The sequence below is a fragment of the Saccopteryx bilineata genome, chromosome 4, assembly GCF_036850765.1.
Source record: "Saccopteryx bilineata isolate mSacBil1 chromosome 4, mSacBil1_pri_phased_curated, whole genome shotgun sequence".
NCBI classification, from domain to species: domain Eukaryota; kingdom Metazoa; phylum Chordata; class Mammalia; order Chiroptera; family Emballonuridae; genus Saccopteryx; species Saccopteryx bilineata.
This window is the reverse complement of record NC_089493.1, coordinates 62,080,239-62,096,126: the sequence shown is the minus strand read 5'-3', so window position 1 is coordinate 62,096,126 and position 15,888 is coordinate 62,080,239. Positions and strand designations below refer to the sequence as shown.

Below are 15,888 nucleotides of genomic sequence, written 5' to 3'. Positions count from 1 at the left end.
GCCATTTCTTCACCTGCTTTCCACATTTCAAAGTAAGTAGTCTCTGCCTTTGTTATTTAAATGTTTAAATTTAGCAGCATAAAACTGTAAAATAACCCAAACTTGCCCAGAATAGGATTACATAGCAGTCTATCCTTAGAGTTTGTTTAATACGCCCACACCCTACCCACTCTGCTGAGACTCCTCTATGAGCCCCAGGCAGGGCCGAGGGAGGCTGCTCCCGACTGCTGGCTGACCTGCACCGTCTCCTGCATAAATGGGAGGAAGTTCGCATGCTTTCTCTTTCCTGGCTAATAGCCTATAGACCCAACGACTGGCTATGCCACTTGTTCTGCTGGCTAATAACAACTGCAATCATACAGCACGTCACATAACTTTCCTGACTTTTTAACTTTTTTCTTCAAACAGATTTTCATAGCCATGTTTATTGCTATATTTAATATTGTATATTATATATAAAGCACTTAAACTCTAATACCATTTACTAGAAATGCTCTGGAAATCATCCCCCAAAAAAGTGGCTTTTGTTAGAATCCTGGATTAGATACCTCCTCTTTGGCAATCCGCATGTCATCGGTGACGTTGGAAAACACCGTGGGCTCGATGAAGAACCCCTTCCGGCCCAGCCCTTTGCCTCCACATTCGAGCTTGGCGCCCTCGGCCACACCACTCTGGATCAGCTCCAGGATCTTGTTGTACTGTTTCTTATCAATCTACAGAAAAAAATTACCTAATGACTCCAAATAAGATCTTCTATGAGAAAGGAAATAAGCATGTTTTCAAAAATCAGTTTTTTAAATATTTTTTAAAAATCATTTTAAAAAATGTGATTTTTTTTTTCAAAGCTTCATCATACCTAGTCAAATTCTATGGAATATTGTTATTTAAACATTTTTGATCCATGAAAAATGGCAATTCTGTATGGTTCAAACTAATATATCAAGAATTCTAATAAATGAATGGCTCCGATGATAGCGCTGAGTCAGAATTACCAGCTTAAGATTTAAACAACGTTTCTAAATGATGGGACACTGGTGAATTCATTCTTCACTGTGAGGGGAAAAACTGACTTCCATAGCCAAATGAAAAGTTTAACAAGTTGTACTGATACTGAAAAGATAAAAACAACAGATGAGCTAATAAAAAACCTCTTCACATGGTACTACACATCAAATCTTACTGGAGTAAATTTTTAATGGAACTACTATTCCTTTGGGAAAGGATCAAGTTTGAAGAGTGAGGGGTAGCTGACCTGTGGTAATACAGTGGATGAAGTGTTGACCTGGAATGTTGAGGTCTCTGGTTCAAAACCCTAGCCTTGCCCAGTCAAGGTACATATGAGAAGCAACTACTATGGGTTGATGCTTCCTGTTCCTCCCTACTACTACCCTTTCTCACTATTTCTCTCCTCTCTTTAAAATCAATAAATAAAATCTTTTTAAAATCTTTTTTTTTTTTTTAGGTGAGAGGAGAGAAGATAGTAAGGCTGACTCCTGCATGCATCCTGACCAGGATCTACCCAGCAAACCCATCTGGGGCCAATGCTTGAGTACTGAGCTATTTTTAGCACCTGAGGCTAATGTGCTCCAACAAAGCAGCTATCCTCAGCATCTAAGGTCACACTCAAACAAACTGAGCCACTGGCTGTGGGAGGGGAAGAGGAAGCAAAGAGGTGGGGGAAAGAAGCAGATGGTTGCTTCTCCTGTGTGCCCTGACTAGGAATCAAACTTGGGATGTCCATGCACCTGGCCAATGCTCTATACATTGAGCCACTGGCCAGGGCTAAAAATATCTTAAAAAAAAAAAAGAGTGAGGGCTAGCTTCTTACTCTGTAAAATAAGGTTGGTCTTTTTGAAAGTTATAGGTTTATCACTCAATTATTATAGTAAATAATATAAAAACCTACATTCACTTGAGTTTGAAATGCTCAGACAAAACATCCATCTTCTCTCAAATGGCCCCAAAACTTAAGAGGTGTTGTTCTTTATTAGAAAAACCAAGCTCTAGTGATCCAGCTGAGATCTGGTCCAAGTATCCCTTTACAAATCTTGATTCTATCTATAGTTTAGGGCCAGAATTCCCTCTGGGACTGTGCCTTGATGATTGTGGAGAATCTGCAGTGCTAAAGGGTACAAGCTGCAGGGACTTCTGTGGCCTCCATCCTACCCCAGTGCATGAAGTACTCAGAGTAACAGACAACCATAGGGCAGAGGGAAAGCAGACATCCCTTCCTGTCCTACATATTCACCACACTCTACAAAGGATCTCCCTAAGTCAGCCAAGGACGTGGAAGGAATCCCTTGCAGCTGGAAAAAGGATGAATGGTTTCTGAGAATGAGAGGTGTCCAGCCTCCTTGACTGTGGCATCTGGAGGGATGTCTCAAGTCCAGTGGTAAGGGCTGGGGCTGGGCTCTAATGGCAAGATCCAAGTCATGACTAGGTCTTTCTTTAGAGCCTGAGAGGCTCCAACTGACCTTCAAATTTCAGAGCACTCTTAAGGCAACCCTAAAATTTTAGTTTTTCAGAAATGGAATTTAGAAATGGAAAGAGAATCATAAGACATAAGCAATGCCTCTCACCAGCCACAAAGAATAGGAAGAAAAATAAGGAGGCAGAGGCAAGAGGAAGAAGGTGCTTTGTGGATCCCACGGGAGTGTCCAGTTTCTGTGCTCTCACCAGGTATCAAGTAAAGAAAGGCAACATTTATGATTTCTCTACCTGGGGTCCCTGCTCAGTGGAGGGGTCAAAGGGACTTCCGACTATGCGCCTCTTGGCCCGCTCCACACTTCTTCTCACGAACTCCTCATAGATGGACTCCTCCACAAAGATGCGAGACCCCGCAGTGCAGCACTGGCCTTGGTTGAAAAACACACCCTGGTGGGCCTGCTCCACAGCATAGTCCACTGCAAGAAAAAATAGTCCTGTCCTCAACACTGCTGCCCCACCTGTGGGGGTGGGGGTGGAGGCGCTGGTCCATGGAGCCACCTCCCCCTCACTGAAGCCCCAGGCATGGTGTCAAGCTGACCACACAGCAACAGGGTGAAAAGCACTGGACTGAGGACACAGATTAGTTCTGGTCCAATACAGACCCTGACATTACTTGCTTGGTTATCTTGAATGTCTTCACTTCTTTGAGTCCCTTTCTTCTTTTGTAAAAATGGGACTAGAGCATGTCATCTGTAACAGGAGTCTCAAAACCCAATATTCAAAGGGGCTGGACAGATAACGTAATGGTATGAATCTGCCAGTAGTAAGACAATATGATGGACACACACTCAGGAGGTAAGTCACTACATTTGGCTATTGCTATGCATGGATATAAACCGTGATAGCTAGATTTCCAATTTTAAAAAAGTCAGTATTTTTAACGCCCAGTTTTTTAAAGCACTGTGTAATATCTAGACATATAAACATTACTTATACCCTGCACTTAGTCTCTCACTGCCAATGTGCAACCCTAATCTATAGGGCCTTGGGGCTGTCAATCAGTATTTGGTGAATTAAACTGTAACAATATGGCTCTTCTTTAAAGACATTAAATTTCCTCTATATTTTCATGGAATTGTATAATAGCATATGATGACTCTTTCATTTTCATCTCTTATACTTCAAGATAATATTAATCCAGTGTGTGCTAGTTGCTAAGTGACTGGCTGAATCAATCTATCAATGTCATGTCAATGAAGTGCCTCTTCCTCAAGAGGATTTAGCTGTAAGAATGCCGATACCCTCAACAACCAGTAAAAAGCTGAAGTTGAACTCTCTACAGATCCCAAGCTGAGATCCAGGCAACCTGCTTCCTGTCCTCTCCAGTAGTGACACTGGGGAGCAGATCAGCCAGGCAGGATGCAAAGAAGAAGAAGGATGGCTGAAAGAGGTTCTGGAATTTCATTCCCCGGAAAGTTTTTCAAAACAAAGACACCACACCTGTGTCAGGGTAAACTAGACAGTGTCCCGCCTGCAGACATGGGGTTTCCTAGGTGACTGCTTCAAGCTTCCCTGAAGTCCTACTACCAAGGCAGGAATCACCCTTGATTTGGGGCTGTGCACACACAACTGACCAGAGTATGTTGTCATCCTGACTGAGAGTCACGAGAGCAACAGCCAGGGGTTGAGATGATCAAACAGAGAAAGGGTTGTGCGTTTGTCAGGGCTAGGGAAGTAGAATTTTTAAAATGATCTACAAAGCCACCAGGCACACCTGAGAAGTTTCAGATTTCCTAAATCTAGGCTGGGAGGTTACATTTCAGGTGTTCGGGTGCTTGGGCACTGGTCCCTCGCTATACAGCACTGGCCAAGCCTTTACCCCTCCCACCTTTTCCTGCATCAGTCAGAACAGCTCATTAGTGTCTAGAAAACAAGCTCTATTCAGTTCCCAAATGGTAAGTGCTCTTTCCCAATATTAAACTATTTTCCCCTTAGAAGGAAGGGTCCAGATTCTTCTTCTTAAACACTCCCTAGTTTTGGAGATCTTTTTCTTACTGTCCTGTCAAAAGGGGAGATAAAGGAAAGCACCAAAAGACGGTGCGCCCGAGTGCGTACGAGACCCACGGCTGACTTACAATCGGCATCGGCAAAGATAATATTGGGACTTTTCCCTCCAAGTTCCAGAGTTACTCGCTTCAAATTACTTCTTCCAGCTGCTTCTTGGATAAGCTTTCCAACCTGAAAGAAAGTGGAGACAGGTTTTGTACTCTGTGCAGGTGAGAGGGTCGGCGGCCAGAGCTGGCTCTGGGCAGCAGGGGTATGCAGCATGACGGATCCTGCAAAGCAAACCCACCCACTGGATGACACAGGAACAGCTCCTGTGGTCAACTTGTGTGGACAAGATATATGTCCTTGCCTCAGGGACTAGGAATGCTCTCAGCTCCTTCAGAGTCTGCCTCAGCTAAAAAGGGCCCTCTTACCCAAGGGGATACCCTCCCCTGAGGGTCCCACATTCACCCACTGATGGTGGCAGGGATACAAGGGTCCTGCCCTTTCAGCCCACGCAGGACAATTCTGAGACCACACATGCTCCGCTGGGCCACATGTGTTGGCTGAGGCCATCAGGCCTGCGCTACAGCTCGACCTCCCGTGTCCATTCCCCTGTAGCAGGGAAACTCAATACCCTGCACGCCACACTCCACTCCGCCTCAGGGACTTCCTCTGGAGAACCGGACCAGCAACAGGGCGCTGCTCCTCTGGAGGGCACAGGTCGCTGCGGAAAATGCTGAGGCACCATATAGGCAGTTCACTCTGGCTGAGATGAAAAACGCTACTACTTGTGCCTGGATCCTACTGAAAATTAAGTATTTTAAAAGCCCAGAGAAGAAAAATGCTGGGCTACGTTTGATACCTGCAGCTCCTTGTTGAGCTCCTCAGGTAGGACTTGTCGTTCCTTGAGCAGCACAGAGGCATGTAGACCCAAGTGCTCTGGAACCTGATCATTTCTCTTACTGATTCTATCACTTCCTGTTTGACCCTGGAAAACTGACTTAGCATCTCTAAGCCTCGGAGTTTCCTCCTCTGTAAATGAAGCTAAAAACAGTGTCTATCTCAGAATTCAGTTGTTTCAGGATTGAGTGATTTAAGAGGTTTGGCCCTTATAACAGTGAGTGCCCGCACCTGTTAACCACATGCAGGTGTGAGCAGCTGGGGCCCCTCTTCCTCCACCTCCAGGGCAGAGGAAGGGAGGTGAGGCTCAGGGAAGTTTCTAGATCCCCACAGCAGGGCTCGCCCAGTACCTCCAACCTGCCCATGCGCATTAGCTATTTCAGGAAAACACTGGGAAAACTGTTTCTCTGAACCCCCCCAGTCTCCAAGGCTACTCATTATGGATTAAATGCTTTGTGGTTTTATTATAACTCTACCACATGGCAAAAATTTTTAACAAATGAACTCTCATTCTGAGGAAGCCTAACCTTGGGGAACAAACAGTGATGTCTCTGAAAGAGGTAAAATTAAGAGTCTCATAGTTTGCAGAACAATGTCACTCCCAAGGGGCTGAGCAGCGCGACCCACCTGGCCCTAAAGATGAGTGAATGGGTGGACGTCAGCCCACCAGCCACACTGCCACTCCCCTGCCTTGTCAGCTCCCTAGGAAGATGGGCTAATAACAGCCTCGTTTCAGACAAACATGCTCTCTCTCCTTCAAGAAAATACGTGTACACAAAGGAAAGGAGGACCTGGCCCTCTGTTCCCGCAGGAGAATGTCAGCCAGGTGAGAATTCTGACTGAAGCCAGAGACTCACAGGCAGCTGGCCCGACAGCCCCCGGGTGCCCCGAGAAGGCTGTGTCTATGTCCATGGCTGCCTATTCCCAGGAACTTCAGTGTGTGTGGCTCTTTCTGTCCTGAGGAAACCATATTAATTGATAAGGACTCATTTTAAAGTCTATGAAGATAGACAAGTGCTTTCTCAAAGGAAAGAATCACTGGAAGTCATGAATGTTATTACTCATTGTATTAAAAACTAATATTTAATTGAGCTGGTCTGGGTCACATATTTATATACATTCACTCATTTAAGGCTCTCAACCCCCCCCCCCAAAGTGGGGACTATCTCATTTGCAAGGTGAGTAAACTCAAGACTTAGAAGTCCATGGATGTTATCAGGTTACCAGCTGGTTCCAGCAGAAGCTGTGGGACTGCAGGCTGACCCAGAGCACAGGTGGGGCTCACTCCCTCTCCTTCCCTCTGCCCCATACTCTGCCCTCCCTGACCCCTTCCTTTATTCACCGAGCACCTAATGCATACCTCATGCCACCTCACTCTCGAACTCCAAAGTGATTTCAAAGTGAGTGAAAATATCACTTTTTGCAGACACAAATGATGGTCACAAATCAGTTAAACTTATATTCTGCCTTCAAACTGACATTTTAAAAAAGAAGCAAGAACAAGAAGAAACCACGGCTTTCACAGATGGTAAGGCACTGAATGTTTGACGTTGGTAGAGGAGTGCTGGCCCGGCTGGCGTTACATTTCTGCTAGCCCTGCTCTCTGACCTGCATCAAATCTTCACTGGCTGATTTTTTCTTTTTCTTTTTTTGCCACCAAGAATGTTCAGTAATTATTTTCATGGCTACAGTAACTATACAAAAATTTGCTCAGAGATGAATACCTAAGAATAATTTTTTCTGCTGTCAATGCTTTGCCAGCCTTTCCTTAGAAACCAAATTTGTGCTAAACACTGCAAGGCAAATCTCAGATGAATAATGAGTGCCTTTCCTCTGCATCTTTGGAAGAAGGTCAAGTTGCAGCCCAGCCTCAAGAACGAACTGGATGTGTTAGGTGACAGGAGAACCACTTCCACCTGAAGTGGCCTCAGGACAGGATACTCTGAAAAACTTGTTTTCACCAGTCTCCGTCACTGGATACATAGTCTTGGTTCTCCTACTGTGTACAAACTGCCATGTTGAGCACAGTCCCTTAGCGACAAGGAATTCACAAGTAAGAGGACTCCCATGTAAACCTAGCAGGTGCTCAGTACGTGTAGTTTTAAAGTCCACTTAGAGAAAAATCTGGGTCTGGTTAAATATTAGATCTGAAGAGATGAAATTATGGTTCTGCAGCACTTCGTTATAACCCAGAGTCAGACCTCTCTGGGCCTCCCCATAGAACTGGGCGAGGGTGCAACAATCTTCATTAATGATGGGATCAGGCATCGTGTGCCTTCCCATGACATTCTCAGTTTGCAGGTCACACTCTCTTTGGAGAATATATTACTACTCGTGAATTCTCCCTGCTAGTGGAGCGAGGTGAAGTGACCCCAAACAGGAGGCACACCTCATTATCATTATCATGAAGGGGAGGGGTGATGGGAAGGAGAACAGAGGCAGGATTCTTAATAGGAAAGAGTAATGTTTGAAAACAATGAGTTTAAGAGAGAACTGACTCTGTGTCTGATTACAAAACATAATAGGTCCTATGCAAATCAACCTAAACTATTACTTATACAAATACCATGTGGAGGTTTCCCAAATTAAAATCTATTAAGTTAGAAAGTCTAGGAACAAACACAATACAGACATCAGACAAAGACCTGGGATTCACTGGGCCATCTTAGATGGAAAAGTAATAAGCAGGGGTCCTTGGGGACACATGTTACACTGGTTATATGAACCCCTTGACAGTGGTCGGAAGGCGGAAGTGCATGGCAAGATAAACGAGGCTGCAAGGACACTCATCTTCTAATCTAAGTGGTTAAAAGTCAAGTCAATAGGGATAGACTCCATAAAGCCAAGCCCTAGTTTGATGAAATAGGCAATCTGTAAGATAAAACAGATAAATATACAGTTTGGGAAACATACAGTATGTGAATATAGATTAAACAGGATAAAGGCATAGAGAATAAATTTTGAGTTCATCATTATCTTTTTTTCCCGATCAGCAAAAATTTCACAATATACTTTTATTATACCTCCTACCTTATCTTTGATAATGTGGCTAACTATAACCATGCTCAGGTTTATGGATGACAGTTTGGTTCATAGGAGTCAGAAAATGTAGGTACTAGAAACTCTGGCTTGACTCCTAACTCATCCTCAATTTGGAAAGCCACTGTAGCTACTTGGGCCTCAATTTCTTCATCTATGAATGAAGGCACAAGCTAAGCAGTTCGTCTGTCTCTTTGGTCTCCAGTTCATTAAAAGAGTTAAAGACACAGAGGGCTCCTGGAGCCCCTGCTCATTCTGAGAGTCTGTCCACAACTCTTCTGCATTCTTCTAGCCTTAGGAAGAAGTAGTTTTTCACAGAAGCACCACAGCTGCACTAAATGATAGAAAAATCTGATCTTGTTTTAGTTTCTTTCATAGAGCTCATTATGAAAAAATGACAGTGTTCCTATCATGTGGTTTCCTAACTTTGCACTCCCTGCTGAGTCTCTCAGCTGTATCCATGTACCCCAAACAGGCGAGGGCAGGGAACGGGTGGCTCCCCCACATATAACGCAACTGGGCTAATTCTCAGCAGGAATGTTGGCACAGATCAACTCTGACTCCCATCCTGGTTTTGAATAGTCTTCAAGATTGATATCAGAAGTATCCCTGGACTCAGCCGCAATGTATCAGAATCATGTTCACGGTAATGCAACAGGGTAGGGAATGCAGGCTTGCGCTTTGCTTGGAAAATAATCTGTTACACAGGATAAAAAAGAACACAGGAGGCTTCCCATGCCCTTTAGTCAAGGCTGTTTCTCCCTGAACAGAGTTTCTGAAGTTGGGTAAAATTTTTATTTTTATTAATTAATTACCCATACTGAGGTGGATTTCTTCTCAAAGATATTTCTTTTTCTTGGTTAGTTAATTGTGCATATTAAAGTGAATTCATTCACATAGATATTCCACTTTTAAAAAAAATAGAAATATCTCCAGTTGTGATCTCAATAAACTGGTTAAAAATACCTGCTTTTTACAAAATATTTTCATTTCTTAAACCCCAAACAGATTGACTCTATGCTTCCACCTATTCCTCCTTCCTTAATGTACATTGTTGTGCTCGTTGGTTCCAACTATGATAAAATAAAAATGTCAAAAATATGTATTATTGGGTATTTCTTATCTTTCTGAAATATTCAGAAATAATAGGCAAATGAATCTGCTCAAATTTCCACCAGAAGGTAACAAGACAAGGCATCTAAGTAGTCCCTTTAAGTGGTAACAGCAATTTCAAAACTTTATTTATGAAATTCAGATTACAAAAACCAATATAGCCACTAACAACAATTCCAGCCTCTTTCCTACTGTTCCCACCACCACACACAGCTCTCACTCCAGCCACATGAAACCACTTGCCCTTCCCAGAACACGCCTGCCTTTGCATAAGCTCTTCCATCTGAAATGCCTTGTTCCTCCCTTTGTTTACTTGATAAACTAATTTTTCAGACCCACTCTCCCCCAAGTTTTTATGTCCTGGATCCATTGATTGATTCCACATAACTCTCACACTGCTTTCATTAACAGCTCTCTTCCCCATGTGGCTGAGTTTGTGAGCAAAGGGACTCCACATACACGCATGCGCGCGCACACACACACACACACAATTCTCAACAACATTCCATGAATCAATGGACCAGAACATGGCAGCTGCTCTTGAGGTCTCTGGAAATCAGAGAACATGAAGTCTTTAGAGAAACAGTGAGAGCCTGGAACACAGGACAGCTACTTCCAAGGCTTAGCTTTGCCACAGCTAATGGCCAGATTTTTAGCTTTCCTCTTCTGACTTACTTTGGCTTAAATTTCTGCACCATTAATGAAGGGCATGGCTTGGTGGTTGGTTCTTACTCCATATTGGAGATCCCGTACTCTTAAAAGCTTTTTCTGTGTATGGGCTCCACTTCTAGAGATTCTGATCTTCATTTGGAGTGAGGCACACAGGTATGGGTATATTTTTTTAATTCCCACCAACATTTCAATGTGTTGCTAGGTTTAAGAACCACAAGATTAAAGATTTTAATGGGCATTTCTCCCATACTGTCTCTAACTTTTCATTGTTGGTTCTATTTTCTAATTGTCCAACATTATCATTTATTAGCACCTATTATATGCTGCTTGTGCTGACATTACTTTATGTAATCTTCACAGCAACACTCTGAGGCAACAGTTATTACCCCATCTTAGAGCTGAAAAAACACAACACAGAGAGGTCAAGAAATGATTTGCTGACAGAGCGTGGCAGAACCAGGAGTGGACTTCAAATGCCCACATCACGCCTTGGCCTCTTTTTGCTCAAGATAGCTTCTCTCTATGGTCTCTGACTCTCTTGTCCAGATGTTCTGCTGGGGGTTCAGTCCCTTTTACCATGAGCAGAATTCTGATATCTAAACACACTATCCACAACTAACAGATACTCTCTAGATCAAGTGCCCTGTACCCTTAGCTATTCTTTTGTTAGATATGACTCTTCCTTCCTATTTCAGGTAAATTTTTTAATAAACCAGGATTTTTATTTTTTGGTCACTTTCACAGGAAGAAACCTGGTATAATCAAGTCAAAGCTACCTCATGAGTCCCACTAACCAAGTGAAGTACATGGTGGGCATATTAGGACCTGTTCATGCTCAGCCTGAGTTCTGAGGAGAGAAACCTACATACAATCAAGGAATCTCAGCTAGCAGGCAGAGACTACAGCATACATTTTCTTATTCTTTAGTTCTCAAGTTTAGATTATAATAGTAAAGATGAAAAGAAAGCCAATAATTTAAACACTGTACATCCAATGAAACTGACACATCAAACTGGCATATTTGATTCAAATGCTGGATATTTATTGGTGGACCCATACAACCTTGGAAAGAGGCCCATTAACTGTTTTATAACTGTAGCATGCTGCTTCCCCACTTACAAAGGGGGGAAGAGGCTGCATGGAGCAGAGAGCTGACCTGATTCATTACTCAAGCAGCGGAGAGGGTGTCCATCATGCCACATGACATCCATCTCACTTAGGAAATGAAAGGGGAACCCCGGCTGCGTAAATTAGAATCAGTGATAATACAGCTGTTAGCTACAAACATTTGTTTGGCATGAATCAATCTGGACTCTCCTGTAGTTTGCTTTGATGGTCTCTCTACTATCTTGTTGACTAATGATGAAATCATGGTTTGTTAATCTAACGGAATAAAGAAAACACCATACAAAGCAAAACGCAAACTGTTTTCCTAGACTTGATTGAGGTTGTTTATTGATTCTGTGTTTGTCAGTCCTTTTATATCCACTTATTAAATATTTACATGTATTGCCTACGTATTTAGCTACAGAAGTTAATTCTATCTTTAATCTGAGTAACTTTGTTTGCTTTTTAAAGACTTCTTGCTAAAGTAAGTGGAAAGCAGCCCCTTGAAATAAGCTTCTTGCTGCTGATGGTTACACTTTGTGATGTCCCAATAGGTTCACTCTGTCTAGAGTAATCATAACAGGAGCCATATTCAAATCTATATTTAAATGACAAGTTCTCTCCGGAAGCATCTATACAATTTCCCAAGTAGCCTACAAAATTAAAAAGGATAAATGAATAAAGAAGTAAAAATATATAAGCTGAGAAGAGGTTTGAAGATTATACGATCATTTGATTTGCCTGTGAAAACCCTCTACCTACCACCATTAATATGGATCATTATATGTTGGCTTTCACATTCTAAACGAATGCTTCTCCCTCGAGTCCTCTGTTGCCTATCAATGATATCTCTCCAGGGAAGAGACTAGGAGAAGCTGCAGAGGCCACAAGATTGGTTTCCATCCAAGGGAATGTAAGCCTCTCAAGCAAGAGCAATATCAAATGTAGACTCTGTCAGAAAAATTTCGCTGAAACTTCCTCTATGCACACTGCTCTAAGCTACCTCACTGTGTGAGTAGTCCTAACAGGAAAGCGTTTCACAGGGCCACCTTCCACCTCCTTCTCTTTGCCAAAGTTTATCTTCTCTCTCTTTCTCTCTCTCAGTTCCTCATTTAATATCTGCATCTCTAAAGATGTGAATACTTAGTCTTTACTGTTCTTGTGAAGATAAATTCCTATGTTATATTATATGAAGTTACAGTGAGATAATATTACATACCTGTCAGAATGGCTCAAATTAAAAAGACCTTGCAAATGCTGGCAAGGATGTGAAGGAGCTAGAAGTCTTATACATTGATGCTATGAATGTAAGTAAATAACACTCATTTTGGAAAAAAAGCAGTTTCTTAACTTAATATGATCCAGCCATTTCATTACTAAGTATTTACCCAAGAAAAAAGGAAACACACACATAAACATACACATGCACACAAACTTGCATATAAAATATTCTTAGGAGCTTTTATTTGTAGTAGTCCCACCCAGGAAACAACCTGAATGTCCTAAATGTCCATCAATAGGTAATTAGATAAACAAATTGTGATAGATTCATGAAATGTTACTCAGCAATAAAAAAATAAATAATATATGTGACATAGATAGATCTAAAACTAATTGTATGTACAAATAAAATAATGGAATAAATTAAATTTTAAAATAATTAGAGCTGAAAGGGAAAGAGAATAAATGAAAAGGAAAGGAAAGAAACAAAGAAAAGCAAAAGGTTGTGAAAATAAAGAACAGATCAGAGGCTAATAAAAGAAATTACAATTAGAACTAAAAGGGGGCAACATTTGAGATTATAAATCTAAACAAGAATAAAACAGTGTACTCATTATAGAAGTTGGTCAGTTCTCATTTATCTGCACAGAAGGTAGAACAAAATCATTGAGCTAGACAGGAAGGGTAGACAAGAAAGGACGTCATTATGACAGAAGAAATGGCATTTTCAAAATCATAGAACTGTGAAAGGAGGTTGCCAAGCCGTCTGGTAAGGCTAGAGAGCTGGAAAAGCTGCAAGGCAAGGTCATGATCACCTTGTCTGTTACCTTAAGGAGTCTGCACATTCAAGTAGAGACGTCCACTTTGCAATTGGACACAGAAGTCTGGAGTTCAAAAGAGGGGCTAAAAATTATAAGTGAACTATTTCAGACGAATATTCTAAATGAAATATTAGTGTTGTGCTCATTTGATTACTTTCACTTTGGTAAATAAAAAAATCAAATGGATCAATTAAGTTAGTACAGGTGAAAAACCTAAACTGAAAGTCTTATAGGGAAGAGAGTTGGAGAGGAAAATGGTAATTAATTTGTTCAGAAACCAAAACTTATGACAGAAATAAACATTGAAACTTATCTTAGGAATAGTGCTTCTATGCAGATAAAGATTAAGTGAACAAAAATTGCTTGTAGAAAGAAAATCCAACCAGCTAGGCCTGAAAGATACAATTTTCTACAAATTCATCAAATGAATCTCCGGGCTGCATCAAACAGCCTCCACACGTAATGGTCCTGAGGGCATAGTGGTGCCATGCAATGGCATCAGATCTGTGCTAAACCTACCAAATCCTCTGGGGAACAGGCCTGGAGCACAGATGGAATAAAGAGGAGGAAGAATAAGTTCATGAAGAACTCAATTCTATTTAACATGCTCATCAGTTCATTTACTCATATAAAATCAGTACAGCCCTGAGTTGTTTCATTTGTAAAAGTAAAGAGTGATTTAAGGATATCTTCACAGTGCCCGCACACAACAGAAGATCAATCGGATAAAACAGGAACCTTAGTTCTAAGACGGTCAAAGTCATCTCTCTTTTGTAGCTAGTGAGTCTGTTAATGCCGTTCTGGGCTCTCTAGCTGCTCCGGTACACAAAGAGCAAGAATGAGGGAAAATATAATTAACAGACTGAAGAATGACAAAAAAGTTGTTATATTGCTTGTTCATGAGGTGTAGCTTATAGAAATAAGTCTTAGCACTTCACAACAGCACTGTGTGAGTCAAAGCCTCTATCTGAGAGATACACTCAGAGCAGAATTGCCCACATGGCAGTTATGTTCCCCTGCGTTCAGCTGGCTGTTTTCCCTGGTCACTATACTGTATGGATTCATAATATCCATGAACTTTTGGAAATATTTGTAAATTTCTAATTAAATACTGGCATTTTTTGTTGCTTCTTTGTTGAGTAATTCAAGAATGTAAGGAATGCTCTGGACCATGCCTTTGCTTTGCTAAACTGATTTTGAATTAATTTTTTTCCTTTCAGGTGCTGGAGTGGGAACTACAGACACACACCACACAATATGAGTAGAACCTGTCAGTTTATGCCTACGTTTTTTTGTTTGTTTTTTAACAGAGACAGAGAGAGTCAGAGAGAGGGACAGACAGGGACAGACAGACAGGAACGGAGAGATGAAGCATCAATCATTAGTTTTTCGTTGCGCATTGCAACACCTTAGTTGTTCATTAATTGCTTTCTCCTATGTGCCTTGACCGCAGGCCTTCAGCAGACTAAGTAACCCCTTGCTCGAGCCAGCAACCTTGGGTCCAAGCTGATGAGCTTTTGCTCAAACCAGATGAGCCCGCACTCAAGCCAGCGACCTTGGGGTCTCAAACCCGGATCCTCGGTATACCAGTCCGATGCTCTATCCACTGCGCAACTGCCTTTGTACAGATTTACAAACTCAGAGCTGTAGCTTTTCTCTTAAATGGGCCTGAGAACATGTTATGGAGTATGACTCAGCTACTTAAGTTGTATATAAACTAGTGATTCTTGAATGTTAATGAACATAACAATCACTAGAAAATCTTATTTGAATGAGGATTCCTGGACCCCACTTTCAAATGTTCTGAGAAGATCTTGGGTGGTGCCCAGGAATCTGTTTTTAAATAAGCCCCTCCCCCTCCCATGGGCTCTACCCCTTCTCTATCACTGTGGGCAAAGTAGTCCTTGAACAACTACTGGAACAACGGTAACTAAATTACACTTTACAGCAAAGTATGGTGATGTATCTCTCCCTGCACCAGAATTCAGTTCTGACAAACTTAGTCGAAGGCCTGCCCCCGCCCCTGGCTAGACCATAGGAGAATCATGAGCAAGTTCCTTAACAAGTACCAAGTGTCCTCTTCCAGCACCGTCTCTAAATCCAGTACACTATACCACTTAAAAAAACAGGATTGAAATCAGTTTATGCAAGCAAGCACCTGGGCAATCTTCCAAAAAATGAAATAGAAGAACAAAAACAAAAGCAAAAAACCCAAACATTTATTAGAAGACAAAAATATTTGTAAAATATTTATAAAAGCTATAAAACAAACAAAAGGAAAGTAAAATTGCCAGAGGCAAGCAAGAATTAGTTTTTGATAGACATATTCTTTACAAATGGAAGTTTCAAACTCAACTAATATTTACTGAGTTTTTACAATGTGCCAAACAACAGAATGGAACTTTCAAATACATTACCTCAATTAATGCCCAAATAAATCTGTGAAGACTTATTCATAGCCCCTTTTAATAGATGAAGAAACAAAAGGTCAGAAAAATTAAATAATATGCCAAGTTCACACAGCAGGAGGGGTGGGATT

General features: G+C 41.6%; 1 protein-coding gene across 1 annotated transcript in view; it reads right to left on the bottom strand.

Moving 5' to 3' along the window:
• ALDH1A2 (aldehyde dehydrogenase 1 family member A2) overlaps nt 1–15,888 on the bottom strand; it is a 96,769-nt gene that overhangs the window by 9,981 nt on the left and 70,900 nt on the right. The window contains exons 8-10 of the mRNA XM_066276046.1: nt 4,563–4,665; nt 2,719–2,903; nt 549–713 (exon numbers count right to left, since the gene is read on the bottom strand). Of these exons, the coding sequence (XP_066132143.1) occupies nt 549–713; nt 2,719–2,903; nt 4,563–4,665 (453 nt within the window). The remainder of the gene's footprint in view (nt 1–548; nt 714–2,718; nt 2,904–4,562; nt 4,666–15,888) is intronic.